This window comes from Plasmodium gaboni, chromosome 3 (genome assembly GCF_001602025.1).
Source record: "Plasmodium gaboni strain SY75 chromosome 3, whole genome shotgun sequence".
Classification (NCBI taxonomy): domain Eukaryota; phylum Apicomplexa; class Aconoidasida; order Haemosporida; family Plasmodiidae; genus Plasmodium; species Plasmodium gaboni.
The window spans coordinates 470,630-485,344 of NC_031483.1; the positions used below are offsets into that span (position 1 = coordinate 470,630).

The following is a 14,715-nucleotide window of genomic DNA, read 5'->3' on the forward strand; positions in this document are numbered from 1 at the left end:
ATTTAATTATTATATATATTATTAAGTATTTTATTTTAATTAATATTTATTTAATTTAATTATTATTATATATATATAATTATTTTAATATTTATTTTATTTTAATTAATTAAATAATATATTTAAATTTAAGTATATAATATTTATTTTAATTTAATATAATTAATTTAATAATATAATTAAATTTAATTATATAATATTTATTATATTTATTATATTTATTATATTTATTTTAATTTAATTAATAATATAATTAAATTCAATTATATAATATTTATTATATTTATTTTAATTTAATTAATAATATATATAAATTCAATTATATAATATTTATTATATTTATTTTAATTTAATTAATTTAATAATATATTTAAATTTAATTATATAATAATTAATTTATATATATTATATAGTAAATTATTAATATTATATTTATTTAAAATTATTAAGTGTGTATTTAATTATTTTATGAAATTTATTTTAATTATATTTTATAATATTTAATTTTTATTATATATATTATATAATTAATTATTAATATTATATTTAATTTAAATTATTATATTAATATTTAATTCTTATTATATATATTATATAATTAATTATTAATATTATATTTATATTTAATTATTTTATAATATTTAAATTTTATTATATATATTAATAATTAATTATTAATATTATATTTAATTTAAATTATTATATTTATATTTAATTATTTTTATGAAAATTATTTTAATTTATTTTATAATATTTAATTATATTATTATACAATTAAATTTATTATATTTATTTTAATAAATTATTATTTTATTGATGTATTTTCATTATTTATATTATAATATATTAAATTAAATATAATTTTAATTATATAATTTCTAAATTAATTTATTATGTGTTATATTGTTTATGTTAAATTAATATATTATTTATTATACAAAATATATGTTTAAATTATATAATTATTCTTATTATTCAATTACATATATAAATATTTTAAATTAAAAAAAAATTTCATTTTAATAATATAATATATTAAAAGAATTAATAATATAATATTTTTAAAAAAGTTGAATTTGTCAGATAAATATTGACATATATATATATATATATATTAATTATTAAAAAAGAAACTTGGCTAACTTGTTTTAACAAGAAATATTAAATAGGCATTTGAAATATATATTTATGTTTTATATTTTTTGTTAAACAAAAAATACTTTTATTAAAAATTACAATATAATACTTATGGAATAAGACACAACATTTTTTTTGGTATATATATAAACATATATTCTTATTTCTACTTTTTATAAATTTGTTTAGAAAGCACGTTTTAAATGGTATAACACATAACAGAATTTCGTTCCAAATATAAGGAAAACTATATTCTTATGAATTTAGTGAAAAAACATATAAAAACACATAATATAATTAATATGAAATTATATATATTTCTTTTCATTATAAGTACATTCAAAGATAACTTGTAAGTTGTCCTTAAATACATAAAAGCCCATTTATTATTGAAAAATATGGAATTAAATATGTTCTTTTTAGTTTTTTCATTTTTATAGAATAATATAAGAGTTGTCAAAAGTTTTTACAATCCAATATTTATGGAATCCTTTATAATTATTTGATAAATTTCATATGTATGAAACGATAAAGTATTATTATTAAATAAATATTTACGATTATAATTTACATCAAAAAATATATACATACAATTTATTCCATAAAAAAAAAAGTCTTTTGAATTGAATATAAATGAATGTCATTTAACGTTGTCTAAAGTATAAAAAACAAATCATATTATTGAAATATGCATTAATAAATTCTTCATATTATAATTTGAAAATATTATAAAGTAAATCTATATTAATTTATGTCTAATTCAGAATAAGCAAAATATAAATAATAAGACTTATAAAAATATAAAAAGAATTATATTTTATTGTGTTGAAGAAAATACTAAATTTTTTGTAATATATTCCGTAATATAAGGATATATAGCAAAATGATTTAATAGTTTTTTCTATATAATTTTTATTTAAAATAATATTTTGTGAATAAAATGTCTAACAAGTTATTATGATAATTTATTGTTTTATGTTAACGAACCTTATTAAACTCTTCATAAGTTTATAGAAATAAATTTGATGAACTTGTCATATATAAAAAGAAGTAATATATAATTATATATATTAATTTATTTTAGTTATTAAAAATGGCTATAACATAAGATATATTTTATATTTTAAATAACACATTTTCGTGTTTTTATAAATGAAAATGTTTTATTACACATTTAGGTATATATTTATTATTATATTGATGTAATTTATAAATTCATATTCATTATAATAAAATGAATATAATTCATAGAATTTTGTGAAAAAAAAAAAAATGTTTTCTGTTACCCTAAAAAAATTGAATGGTGAAAAAAATGCTACCAATACATAAAAATGGAATTTTTCAATGATAAATATGTAACTTAAAACATATAATTTTATTAAAAGTTACTTCCATATTAATATTATAATACGTACCATATGTACCATTTTCGAACATATGTAAAATGTTAAAGAAATATTAAAAAAAACATTACCATTACATATATGTATATATATAAATATATATACATAGAACAAAACTATAGACACATTTTTAAAATATACACATTATTTTTGCATGAACTATAAACACAAGAAATAAATTATTTTAATAAGAATTAACTAAAGATATATTTAATATATTTTTTTTTTATGAATTATATATAATATAAATTAACACCTTTTCATGTTTATATCATTATGTAGAACGGTGAAACAATTTTTAATAATCTAATTTTAAAATTCGTAATTATTTTAAATATAAATGGAATTAATGTATCTTCAGAATAACGAATTTCTTAAATTCTGCCTACATGTCATAATTCATATATTCAATATTCACATTCAATTTTTTTTTAATGTGATTAAGCAAAAAAAAAAAAAAAAAAAGTTTCTAATTAGAAAATTGTAATATTTTATTCCTACCTCTTTAATTTTAAATTATAAAATCATAATATTCATAGTACATTAATTTTCTGATTTCTTAAGATTCATTTTGGTTTTTGTCTTTTTGATTACTGTTATATGATAAAATATGTTTTCCAATTATTTATCTTTCAAGTTATATTACAAACTTTTTTTTTATGCTACTTTATTCTATAAACGTTATTTCAAAATAAAGAACAAAAAATTTATTTCGCCTAAATTAACATGTCAATAATATGGAAACCATAAAATCTACAATTTCTATATTAATAATATGTTTATAAGAAAATGTCTTTATTATTAATATGCACATTTTATTCTTGTAATAATTAAAAATATCAGACAAAATTTTTATATTTTATAAATCAATTTGTACAATTTTTCATACATTATATTAAGTTAGTTTTTCATTATTAATTATTTCTATAATATGAAAAGTGTAATTTTATGTAATATACATTATACAATTGTGGATTTATAACTATAATTAAATTTAAAAAAGGAATTATATAAATATATGTATGCATTTGATAAAGTAATTTTATAGATATATATTACATATATAATTTTTTTTTTTTTTTAAGACATTTTTAATAGAAACGATATAAAAAACTTTGAAGTGCTATCATATAATGAAATGTTTTTATTTTTTGTTAAATGTTCTATTGCAGAAAAAAAAAAAAAATTCAAAAGTTTTTTAAGTAAAACCCTCTTATATATGGAACATTTTTTAGAATTTTCATTAGAATGTTTATAATATATATATATATATATATGAATATACTGCAATAACTTTTGTTAAACATATATAATACTAAAGTGTGTATTAAACAATAATATATTATAAATTTTTTATTTAATTAAAAGTTTCTATATATATGATAAAGAATGGTTACATTATAACACAATGTATAATAAAAGAATTTAAATATATCTTTTTGAAAGGTGTGATTGATTTATTAAAAAAATATATCCTAAAAGAGTTAATCCTTAAATTTAATCTATACCGTAATTTTACAAAATATTTAGTGGTATTTGTTCATTTAAAATATTCATTTATATTATATATAATAAAGTAATTATATACTTGTAATAATAAATCTTCGTTTGGGGGATTTTTGAATTTATAAAAATAGTACTATTAATAACAACTATATTAGCCATACACATTTTTTCAAATATTTTTATGTTTTTCTAATTTATGTCTTATAAAATAGAAAATACATATATAAATACAATGAATTTTATTATACTAAATTAAAAAAAAAAAAAAAAAAGTGTCTTATATAATACATTTATATTATAGTACAAATGTAAATATTTTTGTTTAAATATATAAATATTCATGTCATAAGTTCCGTTTCATATAACATGCTTTATAAAAATTTATATTATTTTATATATGTATTCCTTTCTTATTTTTCATGAAAGAAACAGAAAAAAAAAGTATTTTAACATTGTGCGTGTATTTAATTAAATTTATAATCTTGAAATGTATTTTTTTTTATTTTGGCATACATGCAAGAACAATAAAGATTTATTCTTTTTAGTAAACAAAAAGAATAATTTTACAAATGTGCACCAATGTTAAGTATTTTAAAAATACAAAAAAAAAATATAACATTAAAAACAATAAAATAAATATAAAAACAAAAAGAATTGGTATCTAAAAAAAAAAAAAAAAAAAAAAAAAATTACCATTTTATAAATAGTTATAATTTTAAATATATTCAAATTTATATGAATATTTGTAAGAGACATGTTTATATAATATTTGCTACAAATATATTTGTATTTATTTTTTTATTTGGTTAGTATTTTTAAATTACTATTATTAAAAATAATATATATACATATATTAATACAAACTTATAAAAAAAAAAAAATTTATTTGATAAATGAAAATTAAAAAAATAAAAATTAAATTATAACATATAATTTGTGTATTTTCCACAATTTGTTCATTGGTTAATACGTATAGTGTATTATATCATTTTATTGTATTTTTTTTTTTTTCTTTTCTTTTTCGTTAAAGCATAAAATTGATTAAATTTTATATAATGTATTTTCTCTTAAGAAAGACATTAAATTTCGACAACTTCAAGGACATTAAGCTTGATTTAGGAGATAAAATAAACACAAACGATAACTTATGTTCATTTGAAGAGAATGAAGTATTTAATTTTTTAAAATATAAAGAATCAACTTGCAGTAAATTAGATATAAATTCAACAAATAATTCTGAAAGTACCTTATCGTGTGTTCAAAAAGAATTAAAACGAATTAATACTTTAAAATGCTATTTAAATGAAATAATAAATTTGAGTGATGATGACAAACCAGATTTAGGTGCTATCGAAATAAATAATGTTAATGAGAAAAATGAAAATATTTATAAACAAAAAGAAATAGAAACTATAGGAATACTTAAAAATAGTGGTAAACACACAAAAAAAATAAACAAACTATTATCAAATAGTACGTTTTGTAAAACATTGTCTAAAAAAATAGATAAGAATGAAATTTTAAATAAAGGAAGATTTTTAAAAAAAATTATATTAAATTATAATTGTAAGATACATAATAAACAAAATCCTAATAAAAAGGTTAACATATGTAACTTTAAGATAATAAGATGTAAATCTAATGCTTACATTTATTATTATTGTTATTATGGTGATAAATATTCTTTAGAAAAAAAAGAAATTAAAAATCTAAGGTGCTCTTTAAAGAAAAGATATATTTATAACGTATGTTTAATAAAAAGAGGAATAAAATTTAGTAAACTAAATGAGAAATACAAAAGATCCTTTCTTAATGAAAATTTTATTGAAAATAACAAAAATGAATATTGTTTTAATAAGGCAAAATTATTTTTAAGAAAAGATGAAAGCAACCTAAATAATAAATTAAAAAATTATGTAGATAATAATACAAAGAATAATGAAGGTTTGTTAAATGAAAATGTCATATTGATTAAAACACAAAAGGAATCTAACCAAAATATTAATAATATTTGTATGGAAGCAAAAACAAATTATTTTCAACCATGGATGTATAAAAAAAAGGTAATAACTTTTTTAATCATATAAAACAATAATGTTATATATATATATATATAATATTTTTTTTTTTCGAATGAAAAAACAAAAATTGTGAAATAAATAATAGGCACTATAAAAATAGACACATGTATGTTTATTAACTTTTGAATAATAAATATATAATCTTTAATTTTATTTTATTTTATTTTATTTTTGTTCTCTTTAGGAATTCAAAGTAGGAACCTCTACTTATATAAACACATGTGATATGAAAAAGACAAACCATGAAAAAGATAATAAAAAAAAAAGTGACAAGTATTATTATAATTCTCATTTTAGTAAACTTAATAATGCAGAATATAGAAATTATTATGTTAAAAAAGAAAAGAATAATGGAAAGCTTAATGAATTAAATAAAGTAAGAGATTCTATCAAAAGTAGATCAAATTTGAAAAATTTCAATCTAAGTATTTTCAGAAGATTTAGTACTAATAATCATTGTAATAATAAGAATAATTTGAAAGAAAATGATCGTACACGATTTCATTTCCTTAGTAATAATATTAATTATTATGGAACATTGATTAAGAAGAAAGAATATATAGAAAAAAGGATTACAAAGAAAGATAATAATATCCTTTTATTGAATAAAAAGGTTGTTATACCAAATAAAGAAATGAAAGAAATAAAAGATAAAATAAAAACTGCATTGATTAGTTTAAATACCATTAAAAGGAATAATTATAAATTAAAATTTTGTCTAGAAAAAGAAATTCTAGATAATACTATACAACATAATGAATTAAAAAAAAGTATATGTTCCTTGTTTAGTGATAAATTTTTGCAAAGAACAAAAGTTGAGTCTAATGAGTATAACAAAGAAGAAAATGAAAAAAACAAAAAATATGACAATAATAATGATAATAATAATAATGATGATGATGAGGATGAAAAGAAAAAAAATGGAAAATATGATATAGGAAAAGAAGAAGAACATATATATGGACAAGTCATAAAAGAAGATAATATAAACATTTTATACAATAATTTGAATAACAAAAATGAAAATAAAAATATAAATTTACACCATGATGATCTTATATATGATGAAAAATTGGAAAAAATGCAAGACAAAAATAATATTGTAATAAATAATCATGGTCAAAATAATTCATTTGTTGAAACTAATATGGAAAAAGAAAAAGAAAAAAAAAATATTTTTAGTGAGTCCAATAGTTATGAATTTTTTGGAATTAAACAAATATATAAAAATAATATTACAAAAAATGAAAATAACTTATATAAACAAAATATAATGCAAAGTAATAATAATTTAAAAGAACATAATATTGATGATGATGAATATTATAATAAAAAGGAATATGATTCTCATTTTCTTGATAATGAGAAAAATAATTCCTTAATAAATTATGGAAATATACAACAAAGTAAAGAAAAATATTATGAAACAAATAAATATCCTAACCATGTTCATACGAGTTATACATTGGACGAATTTTTTTGGAATAAAAAAAATTATAACTACTATGGTCAAATGAATATGAATAATAATAAGACAAGCTTAAGTTTTACAAACAAAAATAACGAATCATTATTTGATAACAAATATATAAATAAAACCTATATAAATAATTTAACAAATTCTTATTGTAAAAATAAAGAAGATAATTATGATATTGGTTATAACAGTTTTGTAAATTCTTCTACTTGTAAGTTTTTTGAACCATCCAATTTAGGAAAAACAGAAAAAGAAAAAAAGAATTTTGATTTGCAAAATGTAAGAAATATTAAAAAAATAATAAATAGTGATATATATGTTAATAACCAATTTGAAAGAATAAATAAAAGAAATAAAATAGTTATTAATATAATAGAAAATTATTTAATAGATAAAACAACATCTTTACCATTATCAAATGAAAAGGAAAATATTTATATGAAAAAAAATTTCCATATAGAAAATATATATAAAAAGAAAATGTCCAAAAATTTACCAGGCTTATATGATCATTATGCATTCTTACTTCTTAACCAAAATAAATGTGAAGTTAGATAAAACAAAAATTTGTAAATGTTATATATATATATATATATATATATTATATATTATATATGAATTAATTTTCTTTACAGAATTTTATGAGTATGAAATATGAATATACATTTTTATATGTTTATAAATATTTGTTTTCTTCTTTTCATTATCGTGCATTTTTTTTTTTTTTTTTTTCTTTTGGCTATCGAATTTGTTTGTAACTTTTTATGACAAAAATAATTATATATATATTAAAATTTGTATATCTTTTTAAAAAAAATTATAGATGAAGACAAAATATATATATATAATATTTTTAATATTTTTTTTCGGAAACAAGATGTAAATCACAATTATAAAGGGAAATAAAATAAAATAAAATATATATATATATATATATATATATATATTAGTGTGCAAACGTGTAAGAGTATATAACATATAATATTATAATGAAATAAAATTTATACTAGAAAAAAAAAAATAATATATATTAAAAGTATATTTATGTGTATCATTTTTTATTATCAATTTAAAAGGAAAATATGAATTGTCCTGAATATAAAAAATTCATGTTGGAGTTTTTTTTTTTTTTTTTTTATACATGTGAAAAAAATAATCATGTGCATATTTTAAAATATTGAATTAAACAAATAAATAATAAAATAAATAAATATATATATATATATGTATATATTTGTATGCATAAATATATTTTTAATTTGTAATGTTATTTTTATATTTATATTGTTATATTTAATTTTTTTTTTTTTTTATTGCATATACTTATTTGTCATTGTTATAAAGTTTTAAACTATATTATATATATATATATATATATATATATTTAGAAAAAATAAAAATAAGAGAAATATGATTGTGATAAAATGAAGGAAGATTTAATGATACAGCAATTAAGTAAATGCTCAGGCAATACACATATTTTGAAAAGGGATGAGGAAGAAAAAATTCAAAGTTTAAAAAACATATCATTGTTTTCTAGGACAAAAGAAGAGCTTAAAAAAAAAAGCAAAACTAAAATTGAAGATATATTTAATAAAAATACATACAATATAACTAATGTAAATATATTGAATAATGATAATATACAATATCCATCATTTAATACTTTAAATAATAATATAAAGACATGTAAAATAAATAACACAATAATAGATAAATTAAAAAAAAAAGAAGAACAAAGAAAATGTAGCAACATTTTAAATTCCGTTGTGCAAAAAAAAAGTATTGATAGTTCTTCCTCTTATTTTTCAGAAGAATTTTCTAAAAATAAATATAAAAATTATTTACTTAATAAAAGTTCAGTTTATTTAAAATCGAAATGCCATAAAGAATCAAATATAAATTTAAATTTAAAGAAACTAGAAAGACTACAAAAAAAAATGAAAAATATTAATAATATTAGTTATGTGAAAAAGGGGAACATCGAAAGTTCAGATGAGCACGAACAAAGTGGTAGTGATAATTACGATGATAATATAAGTGATGATAATAGAAGTGATAATAATATATGTGATGATAATATAAGTGATGATAATATAAGTGATGATAATATAAGTGATGATAATATAAGTGATGATAATATAAGTGATGATAATATAAGTGATGATAATATAAGTGATGATAATATAAGTGATGATAATATAAGTGATAATAATATATGTGATGATAACATAAGTGATGATAATAAAAATGATGATGATAACATAAGGGATGATAATTATATAAATTATGAAGAATATAATAATAATATGTCTGATGATAAAAACAGTCTGTCAAAGTATGTATATGAAAAACGATTTAAACTGAATCTGTTAAAAGATGGTTCAAATGAAAATATATATTCTATTGTTAGTAAACGAAAATATAATAATACATATAAAAAGAAATGCTTATATTTAGGAACGAATAAATTAAATAATATTTGTAAGGAAAATCTTAAGATAAAAAGAAGCTATTTAAGATATTGTGGAGAAAATGAATCATCTGGAAATAGGAAATTATCAAATGGTATGTCTCAATTAATGAAATTAAAATATTTAATAAATAAAAAAAATAATGAAAAGAATAAGAATTCTTTATTTTATGATTCTAACGATAATAACAAATTTATAAAATTTCTAATGTCTGAAATAAAAATTGAAACGAAATTATATAAATTAATTTTATTTCTTTTATTTCTTCTCCTTTTATCATTATCAAAAAATATTTCTGATTATATGGTTATAACAAGAAAATGTTACAATATATATGAAAATCCAATTAAATCTATATATAGAATTATTAAATATATAATAGTACTTTTTAAAATATGTTACAAAGTTACCTTACCCATTTTTATTTATTTATTATCATGTTTATTTATTACTATCTTTAGAATATTTGTTATTTTAAATATACCTATTTTCTTTTTCATTTTATATATCAAATTTGTACTCATAAGCGATAAATCTATCATCACTTTGTATTTTCTATTCTTTCAATTTTTTTATAAATATTTAGTTTTCCATTGTGAAGATATTTTTAAGAATTTAAAATCACATATTAGTTTAGATAATTTTTTAACTTTAATTTATAAAACTTCCTCTTTTATTTTTTATTACATGGTCAGAGTTATTCAAACATTTCAAAATCATATAAATCCACAGTTTTATGAATCAAGTGATAGTAATTCCAAATAAAAGAAATACATACAAAAAAACTTAACATGGACATTCGTTCAGAAATTGTAAATTCTATAATATATTCTTTAAAAAGATGCAAAAATAAAAATAAATGTAATATTTCTTTTTTAAAACATAAAAATATATATGACATATGTATATATATATATATATATTTTTTTTTTTAATTTTTGTAGATATTTTGTTGTTAAACGAGTTGTTGTCCCTTTTCCCAGCACACGCTGAAAAAAGCTTAAAGCTGTGCTTAAAATCGAGCATAAAAAAATATACATTAATAGAAGAAAATGATTCACCAGAACCTTGTAAATATTATGGACATAAAATCCTTAGCAGTAAAAAAAAAGAAAGTTTCTTTAGTGACACTACTATTATATGTAATAAAAAGAAGAAAGAAGGCAAAAGAAAATTATCATCTATAAAATCTAACAGATATAAAAAGACATGTATACATTTTTTTGTACTATGTGGAAATAAAAGGAAGTATGTTGTATTTCAAAACTTTTGTTCATGTTTTTATTTTAAAGAAAAGGTATTATGTAATAATAACGATGTTTTATGTAAACATCTTTTATCCGTTTTTTTGGCAAAATGTTTTCATAACTATAGGAATATTTTTTTAAATTCCGATTTATTTTTTGAATGGTACCTTAAAAAATTAAATATCTCAAACCAGTAATCTGTACAATAAATCTACATTTATATAAGTACATGTATGTAATATGTTTTATTTTTTTCATCTGTTTTTAATTAACTATATATATATATAAGTTTAAGTTTGTAAATATTAAATACAAATTTAATATGAATTATATTAGTTTTAAAAAAAAAAATTAATAATATATATAATAAATGAAATAATATTTACTAAATAATAAATAAAATAACATTTATTTTATACATATAACCAAATGGTAAAACGTAATATAAATATAAGGTATATTACTAAATGGATTTATAAAAAAATATATGTTCTAATCATTTTGATGTTTTAAATGTACAAGGGTTCTTATGAAATATTAACACATTAAATAAATATAGATATCCCTTTAATTTAAAAAAAAAAAAAAATTATATATTTTACATTTCATAATGTGGTTTATATTTTCTAAAATACGTATATTAATAAATCTTCCCAAAATATAATCATATGGTTGTAGTCTATTTTTTTGGCAATTAATTAATTATATAAATAAATATAATAATAGTTAAAATATTTCATGGAAAAAGTAATCTGTATTATATATTTGGTATATTTTTAATATTTTACATTTCGAATAATATATATATATATATATTTATTTATTTATTTATTTTATATAACTTATCTATGTATGTGACTAAGACTTTTTACCCTTGGTGGGAATATAGTAGATCCATCAATACGATTACACATATGTTCTTCTAGATCTTTTCTCAAATAGTTTTTAACACTTTCATCAGTTATGGTAGTATACCAAATTTCTATTCTTATATATCCATATCTTGTAGTACTTAATTTATCTACTAATCTAATACCTGTTATTAAATCATAATGTTTTAAACTACATCCAATTATAGCTAAAACAAGATTATTCCAAAATTCATCAATTTGGCTATATGGATAATCCTTAGGTAATATTTTATATTCAAAATGACCACCGCCTGAATTTGCTGGATCTTCCCACATAGGTTGTATATTATCTCTAAATATCATAAGAGCATCAACAATACGAAATATTCCATCTTCTGAAAATCTGGTCATACTTCTTTGTGCCAGTAAATCACTTGGTTGAGGTAATCTATTCCATAATTGCCAAAATTTTTGAACACTATTAAATTTAGCTAGTGGTCTTGTATAATCCTTATAATTATTACTTTGTTTTATTTTATTATCTGATACTTGTTCCCATATCACCCAATTATATTGTAATAATAAGGGATTCGATAAATCTATTTTAGTAGCTTCTAATTTTTCACTCAAATCAATAGCATCTCTGTTGTTTTTATTAAATGTTAAATACTTCATCTTATAAACATGTATATAAAAAAAAAAATAAAATTAAAATTAAACAATATAATAAGATATTTATATATAACGAATATATAATCAATTATATTCCCTTACGTCCTTTTTTGTTAAATATATACATAACAAATGTATCACTTTAAAACACTATTAAATATATGGAAAAAAAAAAAAAAAAATACAGATATATATATATATATAAAGGTACCTTTCTTATTGACACATAAACGATTATTCTTAATTATGTATAAAAATAATATATTATAATACCAATAAAATAATAATAATAAAAAAAAATACCAAGTTTACAGATTACTCAAGAAAGGTAACATATTAATATATACATATATATATTATTTAATATTATATAAAAATATAATTTATGCTAAGAGCAGTAAATTTTATACTTTATAATATATATATATATATATATATATATATTAATTTAAAACAAAAAATGATAATACTATAAAAATATAAATGGAAAAAAAATATAATTATATATATATATATATAATGTAATAATAAATAATAATATATATTTTTTATTTATTACAAATCAAAATGATGATAAATATTTTCATTAAAAAGAAATATATATTGAAAAAAAATTCTTGTACATGTTTTAATTAATTTTGAAAATATATAAATTTTAATATAGAAAAAATTAATTTTTTTTTACCAGTAACATTTTTTTTTTTTAAAAGAATAATATATATATGGAATAAATTATATCAAGGGTGAAAAAGAAGAAAAAAAATTATATAAATATTAATATACATATATATTTTATAAGTATGAATTCGTGGAAGTTATTAATAAAAATATTATATGAATAAATATATATATATATATAATATATTATACATAATAAAGTTAAGTATATTGTTATAATATGTATCATATATAATATACAATTCATAAAATATTTTATTATTTATTATAATATTTCATTATATATAATATATATTTATATATATTATATTATATAACTTATATTTACATATAATAAAATATATGTAATACAATACGAAATTATTATATGTAATTGCATGCATCTATATATATAAATAAACCTTTATAAAAATGAATATTTGTCATATAAAATAAAATTCATAACATATTGTTAATAAAAAAAAACTCAAAACCTAATTATATATATATATATATATATATATATATTTATTACCAATTTCCTATCAAATTCATTTTGTATTTCAAACAAAAAAAATGACTAATTATAAAAAAAAAAAATTTCACAATTAAAATAAATTTCTAGGTTATATAAATAATTCAATATGGAAAATTTAAGTGAAATACATTTTCATTATGTCTATAAAAGAAAAAAATATTAATAAAAAGCCCATAACCATATCATTACTTATAATTATTTTAAAATAATATTCATTGAAAAAATAAGCCAAATAAGTTTTTTTTTTTTTTTTTTTTTATTGATAAGTAAATAATGTCAGATGATGTTTCAATTTTTTCTTATGAAAAGTACCTAAAATTTATCAACATGTAAATAATTTGTTTAAAAAAATTATTCACATATATTATACTATGAACAATTTTAGAATGTTATCTAATTTGAATTATATAACATATACATTTTTATATTCATTTAATACAAAGAAATCTTGAAAATCTATAAAAATTATATATGTTCATATATAAAAAAAAGAAAACTTGATTAAACATAATTAAATCATATAAATAATAATAAGAAGAAAAATGTTGGTTATTATCAGGTTTTAAATTTTTTAAAAAATTAAATAATTCGATTGTACAATTTTTTTTTTTTTTTTTTTTTTTCTATATCTTGTCATTTGTTCATGATATTGTCTTTTTTTTTTTTTTTTTT

General features: G+C 16.1%; 4 protein-coding genes across 4 annotated transcripts, besides 1 other annotated feature; 3 read left to right on the forward strand and 1 right to left on the reverse strand.

Moving 5' to 3' along the window:
• Positions 1–803: part of a sequence feature (centromere) that runs on past the window's edge.
• Positions 804–5,101: 4,298 nt separating this feature from the next.
• On the forward strand, positions 5,102–8,162 carry PGSY75_0314800 (hypothetical protein; the record flags this gene model as incomplete). The annotated part of the gene is made up of 2 exons (XM_018784000.1): positions 5,102–6,109; positions 6,312–8,162. 2 exons carry the CDS (start codon positions 5,102–5,104, stop codon positions 8,160–8,162), a joined length of 2,859 nt encoding a protein of 952 aa, XP_018643583.1.
• Positions 8,163–9,028: 866 nt separating this feature from the next.
• PGSY75_0314900 (putative membrane protein) lies at positions 9,029–10,843 on the forward strand (the record flags this gene model as incomplete). Its single annotated transcript, XM_018784001.1, has 1 exon — positions 9,029–10,843. One exon carries the CDS (start codon positions 9,029–9,031, stop codon positions 10,841–10,843), a length of 1,815 nt encoding a protein of 604 aa, XP_018643584.1.
• Positions 10,844–10,869: 26 nt separating this feature from the next.
• PGSY75_0315000 (putative zinc finger protein) lies at positions 10,870–11,522 on the forward strand (the record flags this gene model as incomplete). Its single annotated transcript, XM_018784002.1, has 2 exons — positions 10,870–10,939; positions 11,023–11,522. The coding sequence occupies 2 exons, from the start codon at positions 10,870–10,872 to the stop codon at positions 11,520–11,522; spliced, it is 570 nt and encodes a 189-aa protein (XP_018643585.1).
• A 645-nt stretch (positions 11,523–12,167) lies between these two features.
• On the reverse strand, positions 12,168–12,851 carry PGSY75_0315100 (translation initiation factor 4E; the record flags this gene model as incomplete). Its single annotated transcript, XM_018784003.1, has 1 exon — positions 12,168–12,851. One exon carries the CDS (start codon positions 12,849–12,851, stop codon positions 12,168–12,170), a length of 684 nt encoding a protein of 227 aa, XP_018643586.1.
• Positions 12,852–14,715: the final 1,864 nt, after the last annotated feature.